The 26,047-nt window shown below is 51.6% G+C and overlaps 1 protein-coding gene across 1 annotated transcript in view; it reads right to left on the bottom strand.

Moving 5' to 3' along the window:
* Nucleotides 1-25,697, bottom strand: part of TCERG1L (transcription elongation regulator 1 like) — a gene marked incomplete at its 5' end in the record, with an annotated part of 87,545 nt that extends 61,848 nt beyond the window's left edge. Inside the window, 4 exons of the mRNA XM_081157912.1 lie at nucleotides 6,417-6,599; nucleotides 22,300-22,480; nucleotides 23,187-23,333; nucleotides 25,395-25,697. Coding sequence (XP_081014038.1) covers nucleotides 6,417-6,599; nucleotides 22,300-22,480; nucleotides 23,187-23,333; nucleotides 25,395-25,697 — 814 coding nt within the window. The remainder of the gene's footprint in view (nucleotides 1-6,416; nucleotides 6,600-22,299; nucleotides 22,481-23,186; nucleotides 23,334-25,394) is intronic.
* Between the last annotated feature and the right edge of the window lie 350 nt (nucleotides 25,698-26,047).

The raw sequence follows: 26,047 nt of genomic DNA, 5'->3' as shown, positions 1-26,047 counted from the left end.
GTGAGTCATTCTGGCTGACAGTTAAACCCGGCGTCCTAATGACGAGCTGGTCCGAGGTCTGCCTCGGAAGGGACGCAGTGGGTGTGTCTGTGTGGGCGAGCGTGTGTGTTTTGTCAGGTTGGGAAAATGGGCCCAGGCTGTTCCAGTGTGAGAAGGGGGCTGTGATGGGCACTGGGAAGGCCGCCCCGGATCCAGCGGAGGTGCCTGTAGTGGGCAGTGTGTGGGCCGAGGGCACCGCCTGTCAGCATCACGCTGTGCTTTGGTTGGTCTGCGTCCAGCTGGCACAGTTTCACTTCAAGTGGCACCTAATTGCAGGTTTCTGAAGCTGAGCTTGCGCCAGGCAGGCGGGGGTGGCTCCGGTGCGCGAGCGCCCTGCTGTTCCCCACTGTAAAGGAAGGGCGGGGCGTGCCAGCCTGGGCGTCAGCTGCGGCAGGTCACATCTGCACGTCCTGCCCCCGTCACCCGATTTGTGTGCATGAGTCAGCGTCGCCTACTCGGCCTGGCCTGTGTTCATCGCTTCTCGCCCCTCAATGACTTTAAACACCAACTGGACACCCACCTGGGGTGAGCCCCTTGGGCAGGTTTCTGTGACACAGGCATTCGCAGCTGGAAATGACACAAGATCCAACGACAACGATGCATATGAGTGGAGACAAGGCCTGGAGCACGAGCAGACGCCACAGTGGGTTTCAGAGCAGATTCTCTGAGCTGTCCCCACCGTTTACAGCATCAGCACCTGCCACCCAGCACCCCACAGGGCCCAAGTCACATGACCACACACCCAGCCCACACGCTCATGCTCAGGCCCACACCTCGCACATGCAGGTAAGTCTGTGTGAGCTGCTGTGCAAACCGCACGAAACTTTCTGAATTCTGGGTGGAAACGCCGGTTCCTCTGACCCCCGAGTCTTTCCAACGCGTAGAAAGGATTCAGACCGTCCCCCATTCTGCCTCAGAAAATGGGGAACATGTTTAATGAGTGTGAGGTGCCCCAGGCACGGTGCCAAGCACGGAGTCCTCAGTGACACGTCTCACACTTGCCGACCCTCCGAGGGCGGCGGCCGAAGTCCACGGCTCCCGCCAGCATCGAGGGAGGCACAGGAGCCACCTCCCCAGAAGCACCTGGGGCTCCCGCTCCTCGGTAGCTGTGTGTGGGCCGCGGCACATGGGGACATTCCCCGGATGACCCTGCTCTGCCCCCAGAGCCCAGCTCCTGGGGAGCCACACGGGGCTCCGTCCAAATGCTGACCCAGAGGAGTCTGCCTTCTAGGGAACGACAAGCGCCAGGGAGCGTCCCAACCACGGCAGGTGGCTGGTCCCCGGGGAATGCCTAGTCCTCTGGGGAGGGGAAGGTGTTAGGGTGACACAGGAAGGGACAGCTCTTTGGATTAAAATAAAGGGAAATGCACAGGCCTGGGGTAGACTCAGGCCACTGTCACCCATTCACTCCTTTAGACAGAAGTCATCTCCCTTGTTACCCTACAGGAGAGGGGTTTACAAACCACTCCCATAAACAGGAATGAAATCACTCTCATAACTGATTCTCTGTGCAATTGGGAAGCAATAAAATCCATTTCAAAGCCACAGAAATACTTCGATGCACGCGAGGACGCGCACGCGTGTGCTCACTCGGGCACACGTGTCTAGCCAGGGCAACGGGCCCTCTCTGTATAGGCCCCTTAGCGCTCCTGGCTTCACCTCTAACAGCGAATGAACCGTCCTCAGGAGGGCCAGGTGCTGCGCGGAGACCACATACAAACAAATGCGACGCCAAAGGGAACACGGCCGCGTTACAGCTAAAAGCACGGGTGGGGTGGCTTTTGAAAAAAACGTCATTTTGAGCAGAAGAGGCACTCACAGAAGGATGCACGGACTATGGTCACGATGCAAAATTCAGCAGAGCCTGAGCTCTGCAGTGGACTGTTTGGAGCTAACACATACCTGGAAGCACCTTTCTGAGGCAGCAAAGGAATGACTGGCACACATTCCGGGGGTGACGGTCGCTGGTCGGCAGGAGTCGGAGCTCCAAGCATCAGGGGCAGGGAGGTGGCCACTTTTCTTAGGCTCAGAGGGAGGCATCGGGGGCCTGTTGTGTCAGCTTTTTTGTATACTCGGCATGAACACACGCGTGCTTCTGTGTGCATAATATATTTCCAATTTCCTCTCACAAGAGTGGGTTGAAGCTAGCAGTGGAGAGGGCCAATGCCGTGCCCACCATCCCCTCCGCAGGGAAGTCAGCGAGGGATGGAGCCCGGCAGGCAGACCCGGGCAGAGGAGGACCTTTCTAGGTGGGAGATCACGACAGGCTCCCCTGCTGACGGTGGGAGCCGCTCCTGCCAAGCCCTCGGGATCCCAGCAATGGGCTCTCCCCTTAGAAAATTCTGCACCTTACAGGCCTAAGTGTGAGATGCCCGCTTGGCAATGTGTAGCTTGCATTCTCAATACCAGTTCATTTGCGAATAATAAACTATACAAAATCACTTTTTTTTCCCCCCCAGGTTGTTTAAATCCAATATTTTTCCTCCCGAAAGCTGCTCGATCCCTGGATTAGAAACGCATATGTCTTCCTCACAGAAGCCGGCTGAGTCGCAGACATTTTGGAGTGTGAGTAATTATGTCGTTATGGCATTTTTGTCTGAAAAGTCTCTGAAATGTTAATATGTATTATGACAGTTTTCATTATGGTGGAGGAAGAACTGATTCCTGGATTTTAAAAAAAAAAAAAAAGGAAAAGCCTGCATCCCCCAGCGGCTGGGCTGTGGTTGTTAGGAGCCTGTTTTCCATCCACGCATTTCTCTAATGAGGCGGTGACAGCCACCGGTAGGCTGCGTGCGAGGACTCTGGTGCGGGGACTTTCCCGACTTGCTGTGTCGCTTGGCGGGTAAGTTACTGAGAGGGAAAAAAATAGTCACTTCCCAGCTGTTCTGCGGCAGGACAAAATGTTAAATTTAAACCATTCAATAGTTCTGGCAGCAAAGGACAGGTGGCGAACGGCTTCCCAGGCAGATGGCACCTCCTAATCGCTGTACTGGGGGGTGATTTGCTCTACTAGTGGCCGCGACTGTCTCCCACATTCTACTATCTTCTCCTGAACGCTTACGAAATGGTGGGCAAAGGTTTAAAAGTAAACTGCCATCATTCTTAAAACAGGAGTTGCCTCATTTATGTCATCAGATGGGGCAGGCGCTGGAGTGCACCTGCGACATCACCTCCAGCAGGCGGTGCCCACCTGGAACCTGGGCCGTGACGTCTGGGGACAGTCCAGACGCGGGCCGGAGGACTCTCCCAAAGATCGGGAGAGCCGTCCGGCTCTGCGACAAACCCTTCCACGGATTCACAGGGAGCCAGACACGTTTTTACTCTGAAAGTGTTCGTGCTTGGGCCTGAGGCTCTATCTAAGCACTAAAGGGGCGGTCGGAAATGGGGGGGCTGTGCAGCTGAGGCCTGCTGGGGGGAAGGCAGAGGGGGCTCCTGCTGTCCCCCCCCATCGGCCAGCTCTCCTGTCCCAGCCCACGCCTGCGGGTAACCCCCGCTGTACCCACCTCCCCTACCTCCCCTCAGACTCAGGAGCAGACCTGCGAGAAGAAGCAGCAGAAATTCTGGGAATCAGTTGAACAGGTTACACAACCTGAGGGAGTCAGCACGCGGAGCCCCCATGCAAGCGCCCCCGGTGCCAGGTGCCCAGTGCAGGCTGGGCCGGGGAGGCGGCACCACTGCCAGCAGATGACTCGCAGCCCAAGGGAGGGGACAGGTGTGAGCAGACTAAGGTGAGCCTGAGGCCAGCAGGTACCCGGGAACGCACGGTCCTCTAGGAGAGCAGCCGCGAGGACCAGCTTGGCTGTGGGTGCCAGCAACTTGGAGGGAGAGGACCCAGCTTATGGTCGACTCTGGAACGGGTCACGGGTTCTTTTCACATGCATCCGCTTTGAAACTCACGCTAAAGGCATGTAATAACACCCAGGCATGGCGGGCCTTTCCAGCCGAGCCTGCTCCCCTCAAAGCCCTTCAGTCCCAGGATCGCTGGATCTCCCCGGTGAGGGTGGACCGTTCACACACCAATCCGGGTTCCCACAGTTTACGTGGAATTCTAGGATGTGCACCGGGGTTTCCGACAGAGGACTGCTAACACCTTGGGCCACGTAACTCTTTACCACGGGAGCCGACCCGGGCACTGTCGGGTGTGGGGCAGACTCCCTGGTCTCTACGCACTAGAACTAGATCCCAGCAGCAACCCCCGAGAAAGGTCTCCCCAAATATGCCCTGGGGGCAACACTGCCCCCAGCTGAGGACCATAAGGCTGAACCCTGCGGGACTCCGAGGCTATCCAGCTCATTTAATAAAACGGGAACTACCTTCTGAGCACGCACATGATTATTCACCTGGAGATGCGTGAAAGTTCACGGGCTTTTATAAAATCAATTTAAATGTGGGGCAAATTCCACAGAGAGGTGCGTTTTCTCCATCCGTGACCTCCGCTGAGCTAACAATGCCGCCCCATCTCCTTCCCACCCCAACTTGGCCCTCAACCAGGGCACCCTCCTCCTGCCCCAGCGCAGCACGCCTGTGTCCCGGGGAGCAGGCGTCCCCCGCAGGCTGTCCGACCCCGCTGAGATGCTCTTCAGTCCCATCAAACCTCGGTCGTGGGGCTCCTGACTGTGGTTCAGCGCAGCCCTGACAGACGAACCAGCATCCCTCAGTGTCCCCCAAGCCCTGGTTCCCAGAAGGTTCTCACGGGAAGTTCTGTAAAAGTTTCACCAGGAACCCGGCCCGTCTCGCTCAAACGCCCTCCGCCAAGGTCAAGAGCAGAGAGCCAGGGAAACACTGCTCAGAGGTAGCACCACCCGGAGACCCCCTCACCAGGGCACCCGGCTAGAAGCCCACCCATCATCCTTGGTGCTGAGCATGGGCCGCGGAGCTCAGGGTCCACCCACTGGGCTGGGGCCACTGTATGTCAACTTCAGCCCGGCGCCCCCACCGTAAAGCGAGGCTCTCGAGGAAGCAGACCAAGGCCAAGGCCATGGAGGCAATTTTGGGAGCTGCCTCCCGCGCCCTCCCCTTCCACCCTCCTGACAGCCGCCCGGCAGTTACCTACGAGACAGATAATGCCGATGCCTGTCTGTTTTCTACCTGAATGCCCATTACGGCGAATTTGATTACAGAGCCGTACAGAACGCAAACATGGAGAGGCGCTTAATTAGCACGTCGCTTTATCAACCCTCTGAGAGACACGGGGAGTGAAGCCACCCCCGGGCCACACGGTGTTTGGTTCTTTCTAAGATTAACTTTCTTGAAAAACAGGAAGTCGTCCTTAATAAACACCAACGGACTGACGGATGCGAACCGAAATCTTGGCACAGCCGTAAACTATGTTCCACTCCAGAGGTTATCTCTGTGGGTTACTCGCCTTCCCCTCACACCCCAGATGCGCGCTCGCTAACCTGCTGGCACAGAAACAAGATTTTCTTCTACTGACCGGCTGATTTTCCAGCCCCATGGAGAAATGTGGAAGCCGAGGTCCCGTGTTGAGAAGACCACAGTAGAGTTACCAGGATCGAGGTAAGCAAACCAGAAACACGCCCCGCGCTGAAACAACCCGGTCATTTCTCTTTCCACCTAAACTCATATATATATATATGAGCTCACGAATGTCCATGTACAGTGTGGACGATGGAGTCGCCACCAATCCAGGACCCCGGCCACCTTCCTCCCTCCTGAGACCCAGCGGGCACCGGCACTGCTCAGAACACCAGGATGTACCAGCCTTGGGCACCCTGAGGACTTTCCAGAAGAGCACACCCCCGGCGCCAGGACCCTAACGCCTTTGTGGCCATCCCTGCCCCCACACATGACCGCGGGCTTTGGTGGGCTTCCACAGAAGTCCTGCTGCGGTGGGCAGGGCCCACCCCTGGGTTCCGAGCTGGCCCGGCTGGCAGGCCCAGGTCTCACCCGGCGGCTGGGCAGCCGAGAGAGTTCCCGCTGTACCAGGCCCTCAGTGTACTTTTCGCGCCGTGTTGACCGAGACGCTTACTACCGCCTGGCAGCTTGCCCTTATTTCCCTCCATGCTCCTTGTAAGTAAGAAAATCTCGAACTTAGTGTCGTGCCCTGTCCCCTACGTGTCCCCCACCCCTAACCAGCTGGTAGGGGAGGTGTCATGTCTCAAACAGGAACTGGGAGCTTTGCGTTAGGGCAGAAAATGCCTGGATCGGCTTAACAAAACCTTGCTGAATGGGCTGGAGTGCGTTTGCGTAGACTGATGGGCAAACCCGTATAACCTCCCGCCCCGCCCCCAGCCGGCCCGGCGCCCACAGCACGGGGTGCCGAAAGCCAGGCACTGCGGGCAGGCTGGGCCCCAGCTTTCTCCGCCCCGTGCATTCTAGAACCAGCTCAAAGCTGGCGGAGCCGCGCTCCTGCTTACCGGAGAAGGGGACAGTCCGCAGGGGTATTTTGATGGGCGCCAGCGTCAGGAAGCGGCAGGGCTGCTCTCCGGCGGGGGACGGGCCCCCAAGCCCCTCAGGGTCCACGGAGACCATGGCTGCAGCAGCGGCGATGGCGATGGCGGGGCCGCTGCCGACCGGCTTAAGGCTGTTGTGGCAACCACCTGTGGAAGAGGGGCGGGAGGGTCAGCCTGGGGACCCCCAGGGGTCACAGGAGGCAGGTGCCATTTCATTAGGCAACGCAGGGGCACAGAAACCGAGAGTGGCGCTGACCCCCTTTCTTGGAAGCGCATCCCGTGTGCCGCTATCCCAGGAGTAAATGTGATGAGTTCTCACAATGCCCGGGGCGCACAGGCCACACGCCTTCGAGATGGTCGGGGAGTCACAGTGCTGACCGTCACCAGCTCCTCAGAGAGAAGGGACTGGGCTGCAGGCACATGCGTTCCCTACGGAATCCGAGGTGACGGTGAGACGTGTGTGACTGCCGGGCGGGGTCAGGCGCAGTGCGCGAGGGGCTCGCAGGGGGAGCTGTGCCCCGTAGGGAGGCCCTGAGGACGTGGCCGCCACCTCTCCGGCCAGCGCAGGGAGGAGACCCAACCCCGCGCAGCTTGGTAGTTCCTTGGGAGTGGCTGGGCCCCGAACACAGATTCCAGCTTGGATTTTTTGTCATTCTAGAAGATTTCGAAAACTGCTTTAGTCTCTGCTTTTCCTGTAAAGCATTTTTTTTTAATGGAACCCTCAGTCCCTGAAAGAACCGTGGTTTCTAAGAAACATTTTGTAGGTACCAGGTAATATTGATGGTGGAAATCTCATTTGCTCAGCTCTGGAAAGCAATTTGGAACTGCTTTTTTAAAAATCTTAATACAATTCACAACTTTTAATACAGCATTTCCCTCCCTGTAACTCATCCACGTGTCCGGTGCCTTAAGGTAGAGTCTAGAGCAAGAAACTAGAAATATTAGCGAAAGGCACACGGTTGGGTGAAGGACGGTGCGTCCACTCGGCGCGAGGCCGGCAGCCAGCACAGTGGCATCGGGGAAGGGCACTCGGGGCACAGGGGCGGCCCCGATGTGCTCAGTGAGCAGGGCGATCACCAGGCCCCCGGCCTGCGCGGTGCGGTCGCTCCCCCAGTGGCGCTTCCTTCGGCGCTCAGTGCCAGGCATGCTTGGCTCCCGGAGGCAGAGCGCGGGGCGCGGGAGGCCCGCCTGGGGGGGCAGCACACCCGGCCTCCAGCCACCGCGTTGGCCCGCCTCCTGTCAAGGCTGGTGCACCGTGGAGAAAGTTAAAGTGGGGAAAGACGACTGAGACTCAGTAGGTGGGTTTCACCTTCCCGTGGGGTCGTCAGGAAGCCCGTATCGTGAGATGTCACAGAATACACACTTCCCTTCTCATCACATGGCCTCCCAGGTCCAACTATGAATCGAGCCTGGCACCCCAGGCCAGGGGCCGGCCGCACAGACTCGCTGCATTCGCCTAACCAGTCCCGTCAGACTAGGTGTCGTGTATTATAAATAACCGTGCCATACACAACTGTGTGCAAAAACGTTAATTTCTACATTAATGCCCTAGGACGGAGGTCCAGGGTCGAACTGCATGAGCGCCTGGGGTGTGCGTGGGTCAATCAATGCAGAGATTTTGTGAAAATCAAAACACAGAAAAGCCCCATAGAAATGCCCCTGCGTCAGTCCGGCCCCTCTCCCTGGGATCTCCGCGCCTGTGCTATTTCTCCGCAGGTGTTTTCACGGGGACTCGCCGACCTGCCTGCCCTGCTCAGGGACAGGTCCACTGCTGTGGCCCGGTGGTCACACCAAACCCCACCACCTCGGGGCCGCTGCCCAGGGGATTCGTTTAATGAACTTCACCAACTATTCAAAACGAAGGTTCGCCAACGAAGGAGAAACTAACAGTGCTTGGAAAGAAGCAGATGCTAAGGCAAAGCTGTTTCGTAAATGGAAGTGTGGGAAAATTTTTATCCCCAGGTGATGATTTTGTTGTCAAAAATGATGCGTCAACTGAAAAGGAAAATTAGGAAGTAAACCTATCTGCCTGTTAAAAAACAGCAACACGTGGAAAGATAGTTTTGAACTTGTTCTGAATTCATTCGGTTAGGAACATAAATGCAACACTCTCCGGTGAGTTTCCAAATCGAACTGAATGTGACCAGTGGGGACAGAAAGTCAATAACCAATATCAACAAAATTATTTTCATAGTTTTGAGGATGAGCCGCCAGCACTCGGAGAGCACACGTGAGCTCAAACACACGTGCACGTTGTTGGGGAGCAGGATGCACCCAGGGAGGCGGGTGCTGAACTTTCGCTGGGGGTGCGCAAGAATGAAAGAGGGGGCCCAGGGTCTTCCTGACCACTCCCTTCCCTGGCCCCTGGCCCCTGGCCCCGTGGTCGGGCATCTACCGAGGCCTCTGCACGCCGGTCTGCACACACTTGGGGACTGAAAGACGACGCCACGGGAAGCGCCGATGCAAACAGATAAACGCCACAGGTACGAGCTGCCCACGGAACCAGCCAGGAGGTGCGCGCAGCCAAGGGCGCCCTGGGACGCCAGCTGCTCCCCGAGGGCGCCTCTCGAGCAGACTCTTGGAAGACAAGCAGGCACTCAATACGCTCTGTCGATGGATAAATAATTAGCACAACTCCCTTTCCCCAAAGGACTGCAGAGAATCCTGAGCTGAGTAAATAACAGTGAGATAAGACAGGTCCAGCCAAAAATAAAAAATAAAAAAACTGCAAAGCCAGCTAAGAGATAAGCCAGAGATGCTATCCCGTAAGGATTACTTATAAAAATCAATGTTTTAAGCAAAACAGTAATTTACCATGTGCTTCCCTTGGAGGCGGCCTTAGGAGGCGAGCTGGCGGGCAGGTGCGGGAGCCCCTGCTCGGCTCTGGGCCTCGGGCTGCCCTTCATTTATAAATCATCACCGTTGTCTGCCTCCTCCGACGGCCAAACCTGCAAGGAGCTGTGCCCGCACTTTTTGTCCTGGGGCATCTCCTGATAGCCACATGTCCCTGTTTGCTGCCAAAGACAGCGGATTCAGGGAGGCTCGAGAAACTTCAGGAAGGCCCGTGGACAATGCCGGCGCCGGAGCTCTGTGTCTGACCCCATCCCCCCTACAGGCTGGCCCCTCCCGCCGGAGACACCTGGGCCACCCGAGCGTCTGGAGGACTCTCCTTGGCACCCACCTGGGGCCCTGTGCACAGGAGCCTCTGCCAATGGCTGGCACACTGACTTAGTTAAACCTCCACTGGCCTCAGCAACAGGGGGAGGGGAGGCAGGCGGGGTCCGTGTCCCCCGCTGTGCTCAGAGGCACCCTGGCAACTGGCAATTGACACCCTCTTAGAACCTGCCTCCAAAACTGGAACCCAGTCAGCAGCCCGGTTTTGATTTTCCCAGGATTGGATTCGACAGAGAAGAAATAGGCTGCTGGCCATGGGACTGGGACAGTGGGACAGCCAGGGGCTCTAGAGCCATCCGGCATCAGGCTGAGCATCCTAATGGGGCACAGTGCAAGTTCGCAGGCGCTCTCAACCTAGAGGGTCCGTGCCTGTGTCCTTCAGAGGGAGCCACCCACCGTGAGCGAGAGTCACCCAGAAACAAGCACCATGCACGCTTGTAGCTCTTAAATGTGTGATATAGAGAATGAAATAGAGCCTTTATTCTTGTAAGACCATAGAGAGAGGTCACATTTTAATTCAGTGTGTCCTCAGAATGGTCATTAAGTACATTTCTTTGAAATGCTTATCTAACTCCTCATTGAGAAGTTTTTCTAAAACACTAATAGGTCTCCGAGAGCCGTACAAATAAACCCTAGCTTCTCGCCCTGCCTGTCCCGTATGGGAGAGAGAACCACATGTGGCTACTGAGCCTTGAAACGTGGCTCATCGGCACTGAGCTGAGCTGTGAGGGTAAAATACACTCTGGGTCTCGAGAACAATACCGAAGAAGGTAAACGTCTCATTAATAATTTTATATCAATGACATGTTGACGTGACAATAGTCCAGATACTGGGCTAAATAAAATAAATGACTAGAATTAATTCCACCTACTTTGCTATACCTTTTAAAATATGCGTACCAGGACATTTTGAATTCCACGTGTGGCTCACATCGTATTTCCCCAGAGAATGCGGCTCCGGATCGGGCCCCGGCACCTGGAAGCTCCCGTGAGATGACAGGAAGGGGGCGGGGGCCCTAATTTCCCACGTCCAGTTACCCTGGATCCTGACGTCCCCTTCGTCACCTTCTCAGCCGCATCTCGGCACGAGCACGGGGAATGGTGTCAGATCTGTGACAGAGCCGTCGTCTTTCACCGAATTGATTCATTACTTTGAGGAATGTCACCCATAAATCCACGGGGGGAAAAGATGGCCAGACGTAAATTCCTTGTCTCTAAGACGATGGGAGTTGTGTTGGTAAACACAAACCTCATTTAATTTCTTCATTATCTAGGCAGTCTCTCAATTTTAGTTGATGTCTGAATAATTTACCGCCGGGTCTGGGGACACAACCAATTTTCATACAAATGGCGCCTTGAGGAACGTGTGATACAGAGAAAGTACAAGGCAGGCGACGGGGGAGCCCGGTTATTTCCAGGGCGGCCTCCCCCGTCCCGGCAGCGCCACCCGCGGACTGTCCGTGAGAGCAGGCAGGGGCCGCCCGCGCGCAAGGTGCTCCCGGGCATCGGCCAGTGGACTGAAGCACTGAAGTGCCACAGCTGGCGCACAGCTGGCAGGTGGCAGGGGCCGTTGTGAACCCGGACAGCCTGGCGTCAAAGTCTGTGCTTGATGTCCCTTCTCTAAAAGCAGGATTTTAAACACTTATTGGGGGACGGCTTTGGGTAAATGTTTCCCACGTGCAGGTACTCTCTGCTTTCTTCCAGATGGCCTAACTTCCAGCACCTCTGGGATTCTCCCCGTCGTTTCCTCTGGAACCGGAGATAAGCCTGAATGTGCCAACTGAACGAAGGGCAGAGCCCAGACTGCCCCCCCCACAAACCTGAAAGGCCCCCAAGGGCCCCCGGGCAGCTCTGAGACTCAAACACATTTGCATCTCCCGCTACGATATCTGCTTTCCCGTAATAGAGAAGCAGCGTGTCTCCCCCAACTCGCTAAGTAATAGTGGGGACTCCCAGAGACTCCTCGGTGCACCCCATGACTCCAGATCGCGGGGCACCAGGCGCCCAGGCTGAGAGTGAGGTCGAGTGTGGCTTCCAGGGGAGCCGGCTGCTTCTGGACCAGGGCTGACTGGTCCAGGTTACACTCGGCTTCTCACTCCCCCCACGTGACCAGCACTCAGACGCACGATCTAAGGCGGGGACAGACCAACGCACTCAGGGTGGAGGCTCGGAGGGGACCCTCACTGCCAGGGAAGGTGGGTGCCGCCTCCTCTGCTGGACCCAAGGATGCGCAGGCTGTGTCTGCAAGGCCGGGATGAAAGACCCCTTCCCAGGGCTCCCCCGGATGCCTGACGCTCGCGACGCTGGCCCTGCCAAGACATGATGAGCGGCTGCGGCGACCTTGGAGAGCAGATGGGCCGCCCCGCTATCCCCATCAGTGCCCCGCGGACACTGTACCCCAGCGGCAGGTAACACTCATTCCCAAAGGCACGAGGAAGGGAGAAGCATATTCATGTATCTTATGGCTTTCTTCTGACTATAAAATAATGTGTGCTCATTAAAAATGGAAAATAAAAGATAATATACGGTGGAAATAAAAGTGCCCCTCATCCCAGCATCCAGAAATAACCGCTAGTAGCATCTTGGTTGTGTCTCCTTCCGTCTGTTGTCAGTGTGTGTACGTGAGCGTGTGTGTGTCTGGTGCTCAAAGAATTCAGATCGCCTGGTTCAGGCGGTTTGCTCCCTGCTTTTAAAAATTCACTGAAACAAAATAAGAGCATTTGCTTTTGTCTAAATAATCTTCCAAATGTGATTTTATCAAAAGCGGACGGCTATTTGTTTTTAATAGTGATGTATCACAATTCGCTTCACCGATTATCTAGTCAAGGGCATTCAAGACTTTTCCTTTCCTCTTGGGATTGGAAGTGGTCGTGTGCTGACTCACGGTGCACACAGCTGTTCCCTGTCTGTAACCGACCACAGACGTCGAACCACTGAGTGAAATGGTATGAACACGTTAAAGGATCTGAGAGTCGACGCGCGTGACTCACCGCACACCACTTGCAGGGCTTGCGCAAGAGTGAACACGCTCTACGCACGACTGCAAACACGGGCGAGAGCCAGGGCTTCCGAGAGCCTGGGCCCGTTAAGGAGAAGAACATTACATTTGCTGGTTTAAATGTGCATTTCCTGAATCGCTTGTGAGCAAAGCGCATCTTGCATAATAATCATAATTACAAATAACAATTTATAATTATTCTGTGAGGCACCTGTTTGTGTCTACTTTTTTATTATGGTATTAGAATACTGTCCTCCATAACAATTCTTGTAAAAATTATTACACTAATCTATATGTAGATTAGTACATCAGTACCACATTTTAAAAACTGATATAACTTTAGAATAAATTAAATCCCCTTTATGGAGTTTTTTTAAAGCACATCCAAGGTGACCCCCGAAAATGTATACACACTTTAACAGCTGGTAGCTCAATTTTGAAAAGTAAGTGTATTCTAATACACATTGTCTTTATAATTACTCAGTGTGTATATACATTTTTGGGGACACCCTATATTTGTTCACCTCAGGTGTATATTCCATGATCACCACTTTAAAATGATTTCAAAAAGTAATTTAATGGATGTAATTGTACTACATCCATAGGTTAACTTGAAAAGAATTGATATCTCACAATGTTCCATTTTCCAATCCAAGCCCGCAGCGAGTCTCTCCAGTCGAAAAATAATTCAGCAAATCGTCAGTTTTCTTTGTTTAAGGCTCCTACATAAGTGACGGCAAAGATCCATCTACCGGCGTTGCTGGTGGCACCCAGGTACTGATCACTGTCCGCGCCGTGTAAAGACAGAATCTTCCCCACTGCAACATCTAAGTAACTATCAATACACAGGAAACACATTGTCTTTTGTATGGTTGCATTTTATCACCCATTTTGCCAAACGGTCCTTTAAATTCTGAGAGTTACTAAGATGAATGTTGTGAGTTCTCAAAATAGAAACGTTATCAATTTCAAGCGGTATTTCCTATTTGTCTTTCGTTTCTTATTGCATGGGCTGAAACTTCCAGAAAGCGGTTCAAAGTAAAAGATAAATAGTGAGCGATTATTGTGGAAATGCCAGCGACGTTTGCCATGCAGTGTGGCAGATTCCGGGTACATTTTATGAATCACGTTGAGGAATCACAGTTTTCTGATTTTTCTAAAAGGCTGTTACATTTTATTAAGCAATACATCTTTCTACAGCCGAATGAAAACAATTTTTTCTTATTAAACCCGTGTAGGTGATGTCATTGCCAATGCTTTTCTTATTTTTACACAATTTCTGCAGCCATGAAATGCACTCCACTGAATCCTGGCTGGTGTTATTGTTACCACACTGTGACCTTCTCAGTAATACCTTTAGGGTTGTCACAGCTCCCTTTACGGCGGAAATTTGACCATATAATTTACTTGTTTTTATTTTTTCCTATTTTTTAAAAACATTGGTAAAACGGGTAAACAACTTCATAATCTGTATTAGCCTTTCACCATCTCCTATGTTCTGAAACAAACGATTATTATTAAAGTGTTCACTTTGGAGTTTGGGAGATTTGCCAGCGAAGCTTGAGGAGGGTGAGGGTGTGAAGGGGACTCAGGCCAAGGGGCAGGGAGAGCGAGGCCTCCGAGCACGAGCCCAGTCGCAAGAGGCAGGCGGCCTGTGGGCATTTATGCCGGTGCCCATCTTGGTCCAAGGTGAACAGCTCACCACCTCCCAGGAAACGGCTCATCTAATTATGAAAAAATTACGGATATTGAGCAGAGATGTCTCCATGTAATGCATTATTTTTTCTGACCGTGGGTGAGGAAAGCATTTTTAATCAATCTAATTTATTTTTGTGTTTAAAACTATAAACGTCTGCCTTTGTTTTTATCATTTACTTTCTCGGGTTTTCCTTAGATTTCTCTCGCTTTGCGATGCCTTGATTTGAAAGCTAATGTGAGCTGTCCCCACGCTTCCACAGTTAACATCATCATTTCGAGCTTTGGATTTGCTCTTTAGTGCCATTGCCCACAACTTATCACTCCTAATACACACCCTTCATGTTTGGTTCTCATATAAATGGTCTGGTTTTGTCATTTTGATTTGTGTCATTGCCTTGTTTTTGGTAGTCTTTAACTTGAAGGCAGCTGGGCCTCTCTTTACGGTTCCTCTTTGATTTTCGGTTTCATTGCTTTGTGGCAGGCAGGTGAGATCCCTGAAATCACCCTCATTTTTTGGATTGTGCCTCATGGTGTCATTTTTTACTCTTTTTCTTTGTAATTATGGAAAATTCCGACAATAATGTAATAGAAAATAGTATAAGGAGCTCCACACGCCCATTACCCACCACCCACAACTACCCGCTGGTGGCTGGGCGTCTCACCGTTAGGCTCGCAGCCCCCAGCCCCACCCTGGACTCAGTTACACTCACGATGTGGCTTTATCTGACCCTCATAGGTCCCGGGAGCTGACTCCAAATTATAAAGGTTCTTTTAAAAAGCATAAGCACACTGCCCGGCCAGGAGTGGCTCAGCGGTTGAGCATCAACCTGGGATCCAGGCGATCGGGGTTCGATTCCCGATCAGAGCACATGCCCGGGTTGAGGGCTCGATCCCCAGTCGGGGGGCGTGCAGGAGGCAGCCGATCAATGACTCTCTCATCATTGATGTTTCCATCTCTCTCTCTCCCTCTCCTTTCCTCTCTCGGAAGTCAATAAAGATATATTTTTAAAAAAGAAAGAAAGAAAAAACTGAAAGGAGATAAGAAAAATTCCAAACCTAAAAACATCAGAATAAAATTTAAAAAACATCAGACATGGAAAGAATTAAAAAAAAAAAAAAAAAAAAAGCATAAGCACAGAACTCCTGTCACACCTACAAACTGAAAAAGTTAACAGTAATTCCTTAATATTCAATATATAGACAGTGAATTTCTCCAGTTGTCTTTCAAATTTTTTCTTTCAAACCAGGGTCAGATAAAATTCACACATTTTACTGGGTATGTCTCTTAAGTCTTTTTCTTTTTTAAAAAAAATACGTTGGGTGCATTCAAGTAAAAATTCCATTCACCGAAACTACTCTTGTTAAGCGCAGAGTTCTCTGAATTTTAACAGATGCAAACAGTCGCGTAACCAGCACCAGGGTCAGATGAACTGTCCGCAGCCCCGGAACCTATTCCCCCGTCATCGGTACCCTCCCCCAGCCCCTGGGAACCGCTGTTCCGTTTCTGGTCTTAAGTCATGAAAAGGGCTTCACACGGGGCACGAATGTTGCTTCTGGATTGTTCCACTCGGCATCGCGCTTTCAGGATCCAGTCGCCGCTGCTGGTTCCAGAGTCGTTCCTTGTCATCTCCATCGCCATCCAATGTTTGGATGTGCCCAAGGGCGTTGGTCACTCACGGGGTAACGGACACTCGGATTACTCCCTGGTTTTGCTGCTTACAAATCAAGCCGCTGTAAACATTTGTGTAGAGGGGTTTGGGTGCAGGGATCTATTTTTCTTGGGTAAACACACAGGCATGGGATTACTGGGCATAGGATGCGGGTGTGCCTGCAAGGGACTGCCACTCCGACCCCAAAGGGACCGTGTGGCGCTGTGTCCCCACCAGCAGGTTCTGAAAGTGTCAGCCCCGCCCGCATCGCTGGCGTCACAGCCGCTCCGACCGCGCGCGGGGCTCTCCCTGCGGGCTCACCCGCGCTCCCCTGGTGCCCGATGATATTGAGCATCGCTTCATGCCACCCTCACATCTTTGTTGGGGACGATTCTGGTAACACATTTTGCCCTTTTTGTTGGGTTGTTTTCTTATTTTTGACTTGGGAGAGTTCCTTGTATATTCTGGATAGCAATTCTTTATCAGATATGTTTTGCAAATATTTTCTCTTAGTATTAGGGTTTTCCTTTCATTTGGTCAGAAGAAGTTTGAAAGAAGGGCAGCCTTTCCCGTGGATGAAGTCCAGCCTGGAGGTGCATTTTCTTTCACGGCTCATGCTTGGGTGTCGTCCATAAGAAATCTTGGCCTAATTCAAGAAAAATTTCCCTTTTATGTTTTCTTTCAGAAGTTCTAGGGTTTTTGGTTTATAATCACATCAATCACCTATTTTGAGTTAATTTTTGTATATGATACAAGGTCTTGGCCAAGGTTTGTTTGTTTGTTTGTTTTAAAGACGAGAGTACTCAGCTGTTCCCAAACCACTGATGGAAAGGCAAGCTTTTCTCTAGCGAATCGCCCTTACGCCGTTGTCAAAACTCAGTGGCCCACATGTGTGCGCCTGTTTCTGGAAGGGCTATTACTATGTCTATTGATCTTTGCTATTACACTTCTGCCAACTCCACAAGGCCCGAGTTGCTGTAGCTTGAGCACAAGCATTCAAATCACTTTTTAGGAGCCCCCCGAGTCCGGTTTTCTTTTCCAGAACTCTTGCGGCTACAATCCTTCCTTTGGCTTCCCATAGCAATTATAGGATTAGCTTGTCCATTTCTATGAAACTGGGGTTTTTATTCAGGATTACATGGAATCTATAGGTCCGTTTGGAGAGAACTGACATCTTAACATTATTGAGCTCAGCCAATCAGCACAAAATATCTTGCCATCTATTAACGTCTGATTTCTCCAGTCAATGTTTTCTAGTTTCCTGGGTATATACTTCGTTCATTTTATCTGTAAACATTTCATGTTTGGGGTGCTTAAATGATGCTACTATTTTAATTTATTTTATTTTCCAGTTGTCTATCACCAGCAATACAGGAAGGCAACTGAATTTTCCCATTGGCCTCGTGTCCCGCAACCTTGCTCAGCAGCCTGGTGCTAGCAGCTCTCGCGGGCGCTCAGGGATGGTCCGCGTGGTCATTTGTCTGCACACAGAGGCAGTTTTATTTCTTCCTTCCCAGCCTGTGTGCCTCTCACCCGTTCCTTCAGATCGTTCCCTGTTGTCATTTGTGACCAGGAATCCGTGTGGTCCCCATGCTCCGTAGCCAGGGGGCTTTCAACTGTATTGGTCATTCTTTTAAAAAAAAGTTTCATTGATTTTCTGTATATTTCTCTAGTTTTAGGTTCTTTGAATCCCTCCCTTCGGCTTCTTACAGGTTCGCTCTCCCTCTTTCAGCTTCTTAAGGCGGAAGCTTAGATCGTTGATTCGAGAACTCTCTTGGTTTCTGTTTCTTTTTTTGGTGAGAAATCGGAGATCTAGTCTCCGGGCAGCTTTGCTGCAGATAGGAAATTCCGCATTGCTGACTATCATCGCGTGCTGTGCATTAGCGCCCAGCACGTGTTCACCTCCCAGCAGCAGGTTTGCACCTCTGCCCAACACCCACCCACCCCCGTCCCAGCCCCTGGCGACCAGCAGTCTCCTCGCTGCTGCTGCGGATTTGGCTTTTTCAGATTCCACATGGAAGGGAGGTGGAGCGGTACTTGTCTCTCCGTGCCTGGCTCACCTCATTTAGTGTCATGCCCTCGAGGTCCATCCATGTTGTCACAAACGGTCGGATTTCTCTCCACCTCGCGGATGAACGGTGCTCAGTTGAGTCCCATGTTCTGTATCTCCTTCGTCCACCCATTGACAGAGGGACACTCGGGTGGTCTCCACACCTCGGCCACTGCGAGTCCTGCTGCAGTGAACATGGCAAAGCAGGTGCCTTCTCGATATCCTGTTGTTTCCTTTCTATAGATGCCCAGAAGCGGTATCGGTGAATCACATGGTGGTTCTATTTTGAATGTCTTGAGGAACCCCTGTGCTGTTTCCCGCAACGATCGAGCCCGTTTACATCCCCAGCAACGGCGCACAGGGGCTCCCCTTCGCCAAGTCCTCGGCGGCCGCCGGTCAGCGAGCGTCCTTTCGGTGATGGTCGTCGGAGCGGGCGTGAGGCGCTATCTCGTGGTTCTGGTTTGCATTTCCTCCATGATTAGTGACACTGAGAATCGTTCCATGTACCTGCTGGCCATCTGTATGTCACCTTTGGAGAAATGTCTGTTTAGTTTATCGGCCCATTTTCTAGTCAGATGGTCTGTTTTGCTCGTCTTGGGGGGTTTTGTTATCGACTTGTATGAGTGCTTTCTGGTTTTGAATAATAACACTTTATCAAATACATGATTTGCAAATATTTTCTCCCATTTCCTCGGTTGCCCTTCGTTTTCTTGATTGTCTCCTTTGCTGTGCAGAAACTTTTTAACTTGACGTAGTCCCACGTGTTGATTTTTGCTGTTGCTGCCTGTATTAGCCAAGGCCAGTGTCAAGGAGACTTTCTTTACATTTTCTCTAGCAGTCAGATCGCTTCAGATCTTATGCTTAAGTCTTTCATTCACTTCCAGTTAATTTTTGTAAGTGGTGTAAGACAGGGGTCTAATTTCATTTTTCTGCGTGTGGTCATCCAGTTCTCCCAACACCATTTATTAAAGAAACTGTCCCTTCCTCAGGAAGTGCTCTTGGCTCCCTTGTCAAATATTAACTGACTGTTTATGCAGGAGTTTATTTCTGGGCCCTCTACTCTGTTCCATTGATTTTTTGTCTATTTTTATGCCAGTACCTCACTGGTTTGATTGCTATAGCTTTGTATTATAGTTTGAATAAGTAAGTGTGATGCCTCTTTGAATCTATAGATGGCTTTGCATAGTATGAATATTTTAATATTAATTTTCTGACCCATAGGATATCTTTTCATGTTCGTGTCTTCAATTTCTTTTGCCAAAGTCTTGCAGTTTTTGTTGTTTGGATCTTTCCTTCCTTGGTTAAATGGATTCCTGAGTATTTTATTGTTTTTTGGTGCTATTGTGAATGGGGCTATTTTCTTTTTTCTTTTTTTTTCAGGTATTTCATTGTTACTGTATAGAAAGTCAACTGATTTATGAATGCTGATTTTGTATCCTGCAAGTTTGCTGAATGTGATGATTAGTTCCGACAGCGTTTAGGAGGTGGAGCTGGTTGAAGCAGCTGATGAGCTGACATGATCGAAAGGAGCCATCTTACCTATTGTCAAGGTTTGATAAACTTATTTCAAGAAAGTGCCAAATGGAGCCACTTCTTTCCACAGTGAGCTCCCGGGAGACACAGCCTTAGAATTCACTGACTGCTACCTGGAGATTTTGTTTATTGGAAAGGACATCAAATAAAAGACACTCTCCAACTTCATCGGAAGGGAACTTATCAGGCGCCTACCCGCGAATGGGCACCTACCCTTGTCTCCGGCACGCACCCCCGCCTACAACGGGCATCCAAGGCTCCCCGAGGACAAGAAGCTGCCAATAGCAGAGCCAGACAGCTGTCCCCAGACATCGACGAGGCCCATATTCCTACGGATTGATGTTTAACACAGAAAACGGCCGTCTTTACCTGTCTGATAGTGACATTAGTCCTAACAATAGTTATACTTGTTCTTTGGGTTTTCCTATATAGTCCAACTGTTCCGGATGACTGAACAAGTATAAAATAACTTAATACTCGCTTTCATGACTTACATAAATGTCATACTAGATGCCAAATACAGAAAAAATGAGACAGAAGGCAAAAGTCGGGTCTTGACAGTTCGCAGGATAGAAATGATCCAGAGTGTTTTGCACAAGGAAGGCCGTAGGACCCGACGGCCTTCCGTTGACCTGCCCTTCCCTTTCTGGGAAAGGTTCAGCCTCACGTCTCATGGCCACAGTATTGCCCTACCCCAGCGCTCCACCATTTCAGCAAGACGCCGCCGATACTGAGACACCCTAGAAATGAGCCTTCCTCGCCCTGTGAGACCACATCATCCAACAGAAAGGTGGTCGTCAATGCATCCTTCAGGCTGATCGATAATCAAAGGGGGGAACTGTGACTGGAAAAGGGGTTCTACAGAAAGTAACCCCGCACAGTGACCTGATCATAAACTCCTAACTGGGCAGGTCGTGGTGGTCACGCCCCAGGCTCCTAGCTTCTTTTTCCCCTTTTTATTAAGTGTATGGGGGTAACGCTGGTTAATAAAACCCTGCAGGTCTCACGCGTACGAGGCAGTAACACCATCTGCACACCGCGCTGTGCGCTCACCACCCGCAGGCGTTCCTCCTCCCGCCGCCACTCAGCCCCCCTTTGCCCTCCGCGTCCGTGGAAGGTTTCGGGCCAGGCCTGTCCGTGGCGCATCTACGTTCACACCTTTGAAATAACAAAAGTAATCACCACCCTCAGAAGAGTACATAATCTTATTAACTGTTCTGTAATCCGATCCCCGCCTTGCTTTCTGTAATCTTCTTTGGGTTCCCTCCTCAATTTCAAAGGCATAAAAGAAACCGCGAAGCTGTTATCTCAGGAGCATCTGAGACCTTGCATCCCGGCAACTGTCATCAGTTTGCTTCAAATAAACTCTTATTAAAAATTCTCTACAGGTTTGGACATCTCCTACGTCGACAGCGTCTCCAACTAAACGGCTATTTCGCATGCTCGGCGCATGCGTTTCTGAGAGGATTAAGGTACACGGCAAAGTGTTCATATGAAACTCCAGGGTGAGCTGAGCGGTGGCAAGTTCACGCGAAGATTTTATCTAAACAGTTTAACTAATTTAGCTATTAAACTTAATTTCTCATTATTCAGGTGGCAGGTATCGCCGGTGCATTAGGAGACTAAAATATTATTCTTACATCTACCGAAAGAGCCGCCTGCGGCCGCGGAATCCTTGTGTCACACACACAGTCTAATCACCTTTCTCTCCTCGGGAGACAGGAAACACAATCACCCCGTGAAACATGCTCACAAAGTGCACGTGGGGCGGCGCTCACGCAGACTCTAATAACTCGGCCGCACTAACGGCAAGGACAGAAGGCAAGCTTCGGTCAAGAACCACTGAGGCCCGCGAGAAACACAGACAACGGAGCTGTCTGTCCTTCCTGACTTAGTGCCAGGCAAGAAGCAGAGCCCCGGCCGCCACCTTCCCCACGGGCCTGGCCTCATTACCAGGCTCTCGAGACGAGCTTGGGAGGCAGGAAATTACAGGAGGCTAATGCGATTCTGAAGTCATAAAATATTCCATAACGGAAGGTGTTGCGAGATAATTTTGGCACGGGCAACATTTGCTTTTATAGTACGATCGTATGTTAAGGTGATTTTAAAAATCAATTTAAAAATTCATGAGGTGATTTTACTCTCCTGTTTCTATAAGGGTTTATGACACAATCTTTCATCCGGGGATTATTCCGTGGGAGTTTATTCCAGGACAAATGTTCTTTTAGGTCACCAGACTCCAAAGGCACAACCAAACCCATCTCCCAAAAAGTGTATTTGTATAGGCCATGCCCAACATCGCCCCCAAAGCGAGGGCACAAGTCACAGAAACCTCACGCGTCCTGCAGACCGGGGAGCTCTGACGCAGCACCCTCACCCCACACAGAAACATCTTCTAGCGAGTTTCCTGATCAGTTAGTGCCCCTGTTAAGAGCTCCCAGCAGAAGATTTGGTCCAATTCTAAAAATAAAGCACCAAAAATACAGTCCTGGGCAAATCCCTTCAGCCGTCTCTTCATCGTGAAACAAATCCCACACCCCCAAACACAGGGAAGTAACCCCAAACTCAATTTCTTTATCAGAAGGAATCATGCTCATGAAAAGAAATAATATTTCACTGCAAGAATTTAGAAGAATTGTTTCATTAAAATGACAGGTATCGTTTTCATGCCTAAACCTAACTAAATTGTGGCTACAACAAAAAGGGGGGAGGAAAGCACACCGGCATGGCTATTTGGGCACCAACCTGGGATAGGCTGAGGTGCTAACACCACTGCGGGAAGAGGCCTGGAGGCAGGAGCTGGCGTGGACAGAGACACCGCTACTTGATTTGCCAATAAATGAGGCTTTTCATATCCGTGGAACAGTCTTGATTCCTCGGGGTGTATCCACATTGAGTCCAGAGCAAAGGAATTATTTAAAAAGATCTGTCCAAAAAGAAAGCAAGTATAACATTTCAGACCACGCACGTGATAAAGACCAAAGGCTACCGTAAAATATTTATCTTGTCTTACGTTGATCAAATATCGGAAAGCCCATAAGTGGGGGCTCTATAAAAGGATCCCTGTCCAACCTAAAGGTCCACGGGCTCCAACAGCAATCATCGCCTAGTTACAGCTGTCTGCGCTGGTCCTCGACTATTGACCTGATTAATTCAGCACAGCGACCCGTTTACAGACCAAAGAATCGCTACAGTGAGGCCAGTTGTGTGGTGTAGACAAGTCATCATGTTCCATTTTTATTTTAGTTTTCAATTAAACAATGTGTAGTCGGGACATTTGAATTCGAAAGTCAAAATAAATGCCAGAAAGGTGAACACTTGAAGCAATAATCTCCATAAAAGCTCACTTTAAAAATTTATACTCGAATTATATAATGCTTAAGGCTATCTGTGGAGCCATTGTTACATATTGTTCTATGGAATCTAAATGTTTGAAGCTAAAACAAAATACCCCCCCCCATCTGCTGGTGTTACTAACAGACTGACCTTATCTGAAAAGATTCCTCTTTAGACCTAGATGCTCACTCTCGGCAGTGAGCAAGCAGAAAGCACGCTCTTTCCTGTTGCTGCGGACATGCCGGGCGGCTTAATCACGGAGCCCGCTTACCCCATGAAACTACTCTTATTTTTACCTTACAGTTAGGTATCCGTTTGTCTATCCAGCTTTTCCCAGCAGGAGGAGGGAGAGCAGATGGGCAGACGTGTGGAAAGATGGGCACCAGCTCCACAGTGGGATAGGGGGACAGAGCAACTGAAGGAGACGGGCCACCCAACAGCCACTGAAACCCAAGAAGAGAGAAGGGAATGCCTGTTAACCCATATCAATCAACACTATTTTGTACCAACAACACTGGGATGGCTGCCTTTTCTAAAAAATATAAATAAAGAAGTAACTTAAAAATATATGTATCTAATTATGAGAAAAAGTCCCTCTTTCCCCAGTCAAAAAAAAACAAAAAACACACACACACAAATTTTCACAAATTTTAAAAATTTATAAGTTTTCATGTCAGAATCATCACAAAGCATTACCTGCATCACACTCCTCAATATTGAGAAAGAACTTCTAAGCACGAGACCATGAGAACATGGTAAGAAGTGGGTCTCCGCCCTGAGACCTTGAGGAACCCCAGTGGAAAGGTGAGATGCTGGGCATCCCCTTGATAATTCTCAAATTCTTTCCATAAGCGAGCAGAGAGCTATGTGTTGTGACAGTCCTTTCAGTGTAACATTTTATATGAATTAAACTCATCTTTTTAAACACAAACACGAATAATATTTTCAAAATACAACTCGTGAAGGGGTTAAGACTGAAAGTTGCCCGAGGCTCACAAATGCAAACAGATTCCAGGGCAAAGAAGACGTCCGGGGATCTCATCAATAACTGCCGATCCCAAAGCACGGGGAGGAGGCGCCGGTGCCGGCGGGGCGGGCTGCCGGGGAGCCGGTCTCCCTGCTTAAAAATCATTGACTCTTCCCGGGGGGAGCTAGCCCACTCCCTGCTCGGTGCTAGGGAATGCTTCAACATCCAATTCTTTTAAAATCACAAAAGCATTTCTTACTTTTCTGTTGTGTGAAAATGTCTCCTTCTGGCTGTAAATATTGTTGTTTAACAGAAAACACATAACACAAAAATATTTTAAGGAGTAATGTTTTTTTAAATATTTTTAAAATTTACACCCCCGAAAAATGCAGTGTTCTATAGAAGGGGAAAAATGTGGTTCCTGGGCAGTCTATACCTCTAGCGGCAGCACTCTGACATTGCAACCCCTGGAAAATAGGGGAAAAGCTACCAACGTTCATTCAATAAAACCCCCTGTGAACCGCATCGCACATCAAAACAGATACCCAGGCCTGCCCGTGTGATGTATGGTTAGGTCTAGAGACCGGTGCAGGAGGAGTTTAACAACGCCTTTTAGAAAAGCTCACAAAGTGATATCGGAATAAAATTAATTAAAGGGTGTATTCTAATATACCACCCATTTGAATATGCTAATGAAGACTATCCTTGGAATAAAAGGCGTCCTTCCCTGATGTAAATGCATCTGCACGGTTAGATAGCAAACAATGGATCTTGCCAAAACATGCCTGCCTTTCCCGGCTGCACCATTCATCAAAGGTACAGTCACTTTTTCTTCTTAATTACAGGTTTTAAATGCCGAAGGATTCTCAAGTGCAGCGTGGCATTAGCTGGCTAACGAGGGGGCTCGGCGGACCTAGGCCGGGGTGGGCGCGGGAGGTGATGGCCGGGAGCATTTCTCAGGATTAGAGGCAGGGTTTCCCTGCCGGCTTCCATTGGTTTGAATTCTCTCAAGCATTGTCCTGAGTCTATTTTCACAAGGAAAAAAAAAAAAAAACCCCAACCAGATCAGAATCAGAAATAGCTATTGATTCCCAGCTTGCTTTTCAAGTCTGGCGGAGACTGTAAAAGTATTAACTTCTCTGCAATAAGTCGGCCACGCGGCGAGGCCGCGCGCCCGGCTCCCGCGGCGGCGATTTCAGCACCGCGCTCTGGACAGCGACCCCGGCCCGGGCGAAAGTTGCCGTCACCGCGCCCCCCAACTCCGGCCGTGGGGTGCGGGTCTCTGAAACGCTTGGCTGCGAGGCCACGGAAAATACTGGGGGGGAAAAAATGCCTGGAGGCAGAACGGGACGTCAGAGCGTGAACTTTGTTGCCGATGCATGGCTGCCAGGCTGCGCCCTGGCGCTTTGGGGAGCCAGGGCCACGGGGGTGCTGGAGAGCTCGAGCCCCGGGGCCTCCGGGAGCGGCCAGGGCCGCGCCCACGGGCGGGAGGGGGCGCGGAGACCCGGGGCCCAGGACGGGGGCGGGGACACGTTACCTGCCCGTGGAGCAGGGGGTGCCGGTGCGCGGCGGCGGCGGGGTCTGGCGCGGAGGGCAGCGGCACCAGCGGCAGCAGGGGCTCGCCGGGGACCTGCCAGCCGGGCAGCCCCGGGAGCAGCGGAGCGGCGGGGGGCTGGGCCGCGGCCAGCAGCACGGGCGGGGGCGCGACCCCGGCGCCCAGCCGGAGCAGCCCGGCCGAGCCGGGCACCATCCAAACCCAGGGTGGCGGCGGCGGGTCTGCGTTCATCGGCCAGAGGGGAGGCTGCCGCCGCCGCCGCTGGAGCCTGGCGCCCGCCGGCATCCTACATCCCCGCGCGGGCGGCGGCGGGGGCGGCGGGGGCGGCGGGCGCCGGAGCAGCGGGCCGGCGGCGGCGCGGGCTCCGGAGCGAACTCACTTGGTTCCGCGGCGCCGCCGCTCGCTCCGCCCCTGCCCCGCGCCGGGAGCCCCTCCTCCCGCCCGCCCGCGCCCTCCCCTCCGCGCGGCGGCCGCGCAGCCACCGCCCCCCACCCCCGCCGGCTCAGCCCCGGTCCGCCCGCACCCCGGACCTCAGCCCAGGCCCCGCCCGCCCGCGCCCCCAGACGCCCGGCCCCCCTGCCCGCGCGCACCCCTCCCGGGCTCTGCTCGCCCGCGCCTCTGGACCACGGGGCCGG

Source organism: Miniopterus schreibersii (genome assembly GCF_964146895.1).
Source record: "Miniopterus schreibersii genome assembly, chromosome: 14".
Classification (NCBI taxonomy): domain Eukaryota; kingdom Metazoa; phylum Chordata; class Mammalia; order Chiroptera; family Miniopteridae; genus Miniopterus; species Miniopterus schreibersii.
This window is presented reverse-complemented; position numbering and strand designations above follow the sequence as displayed.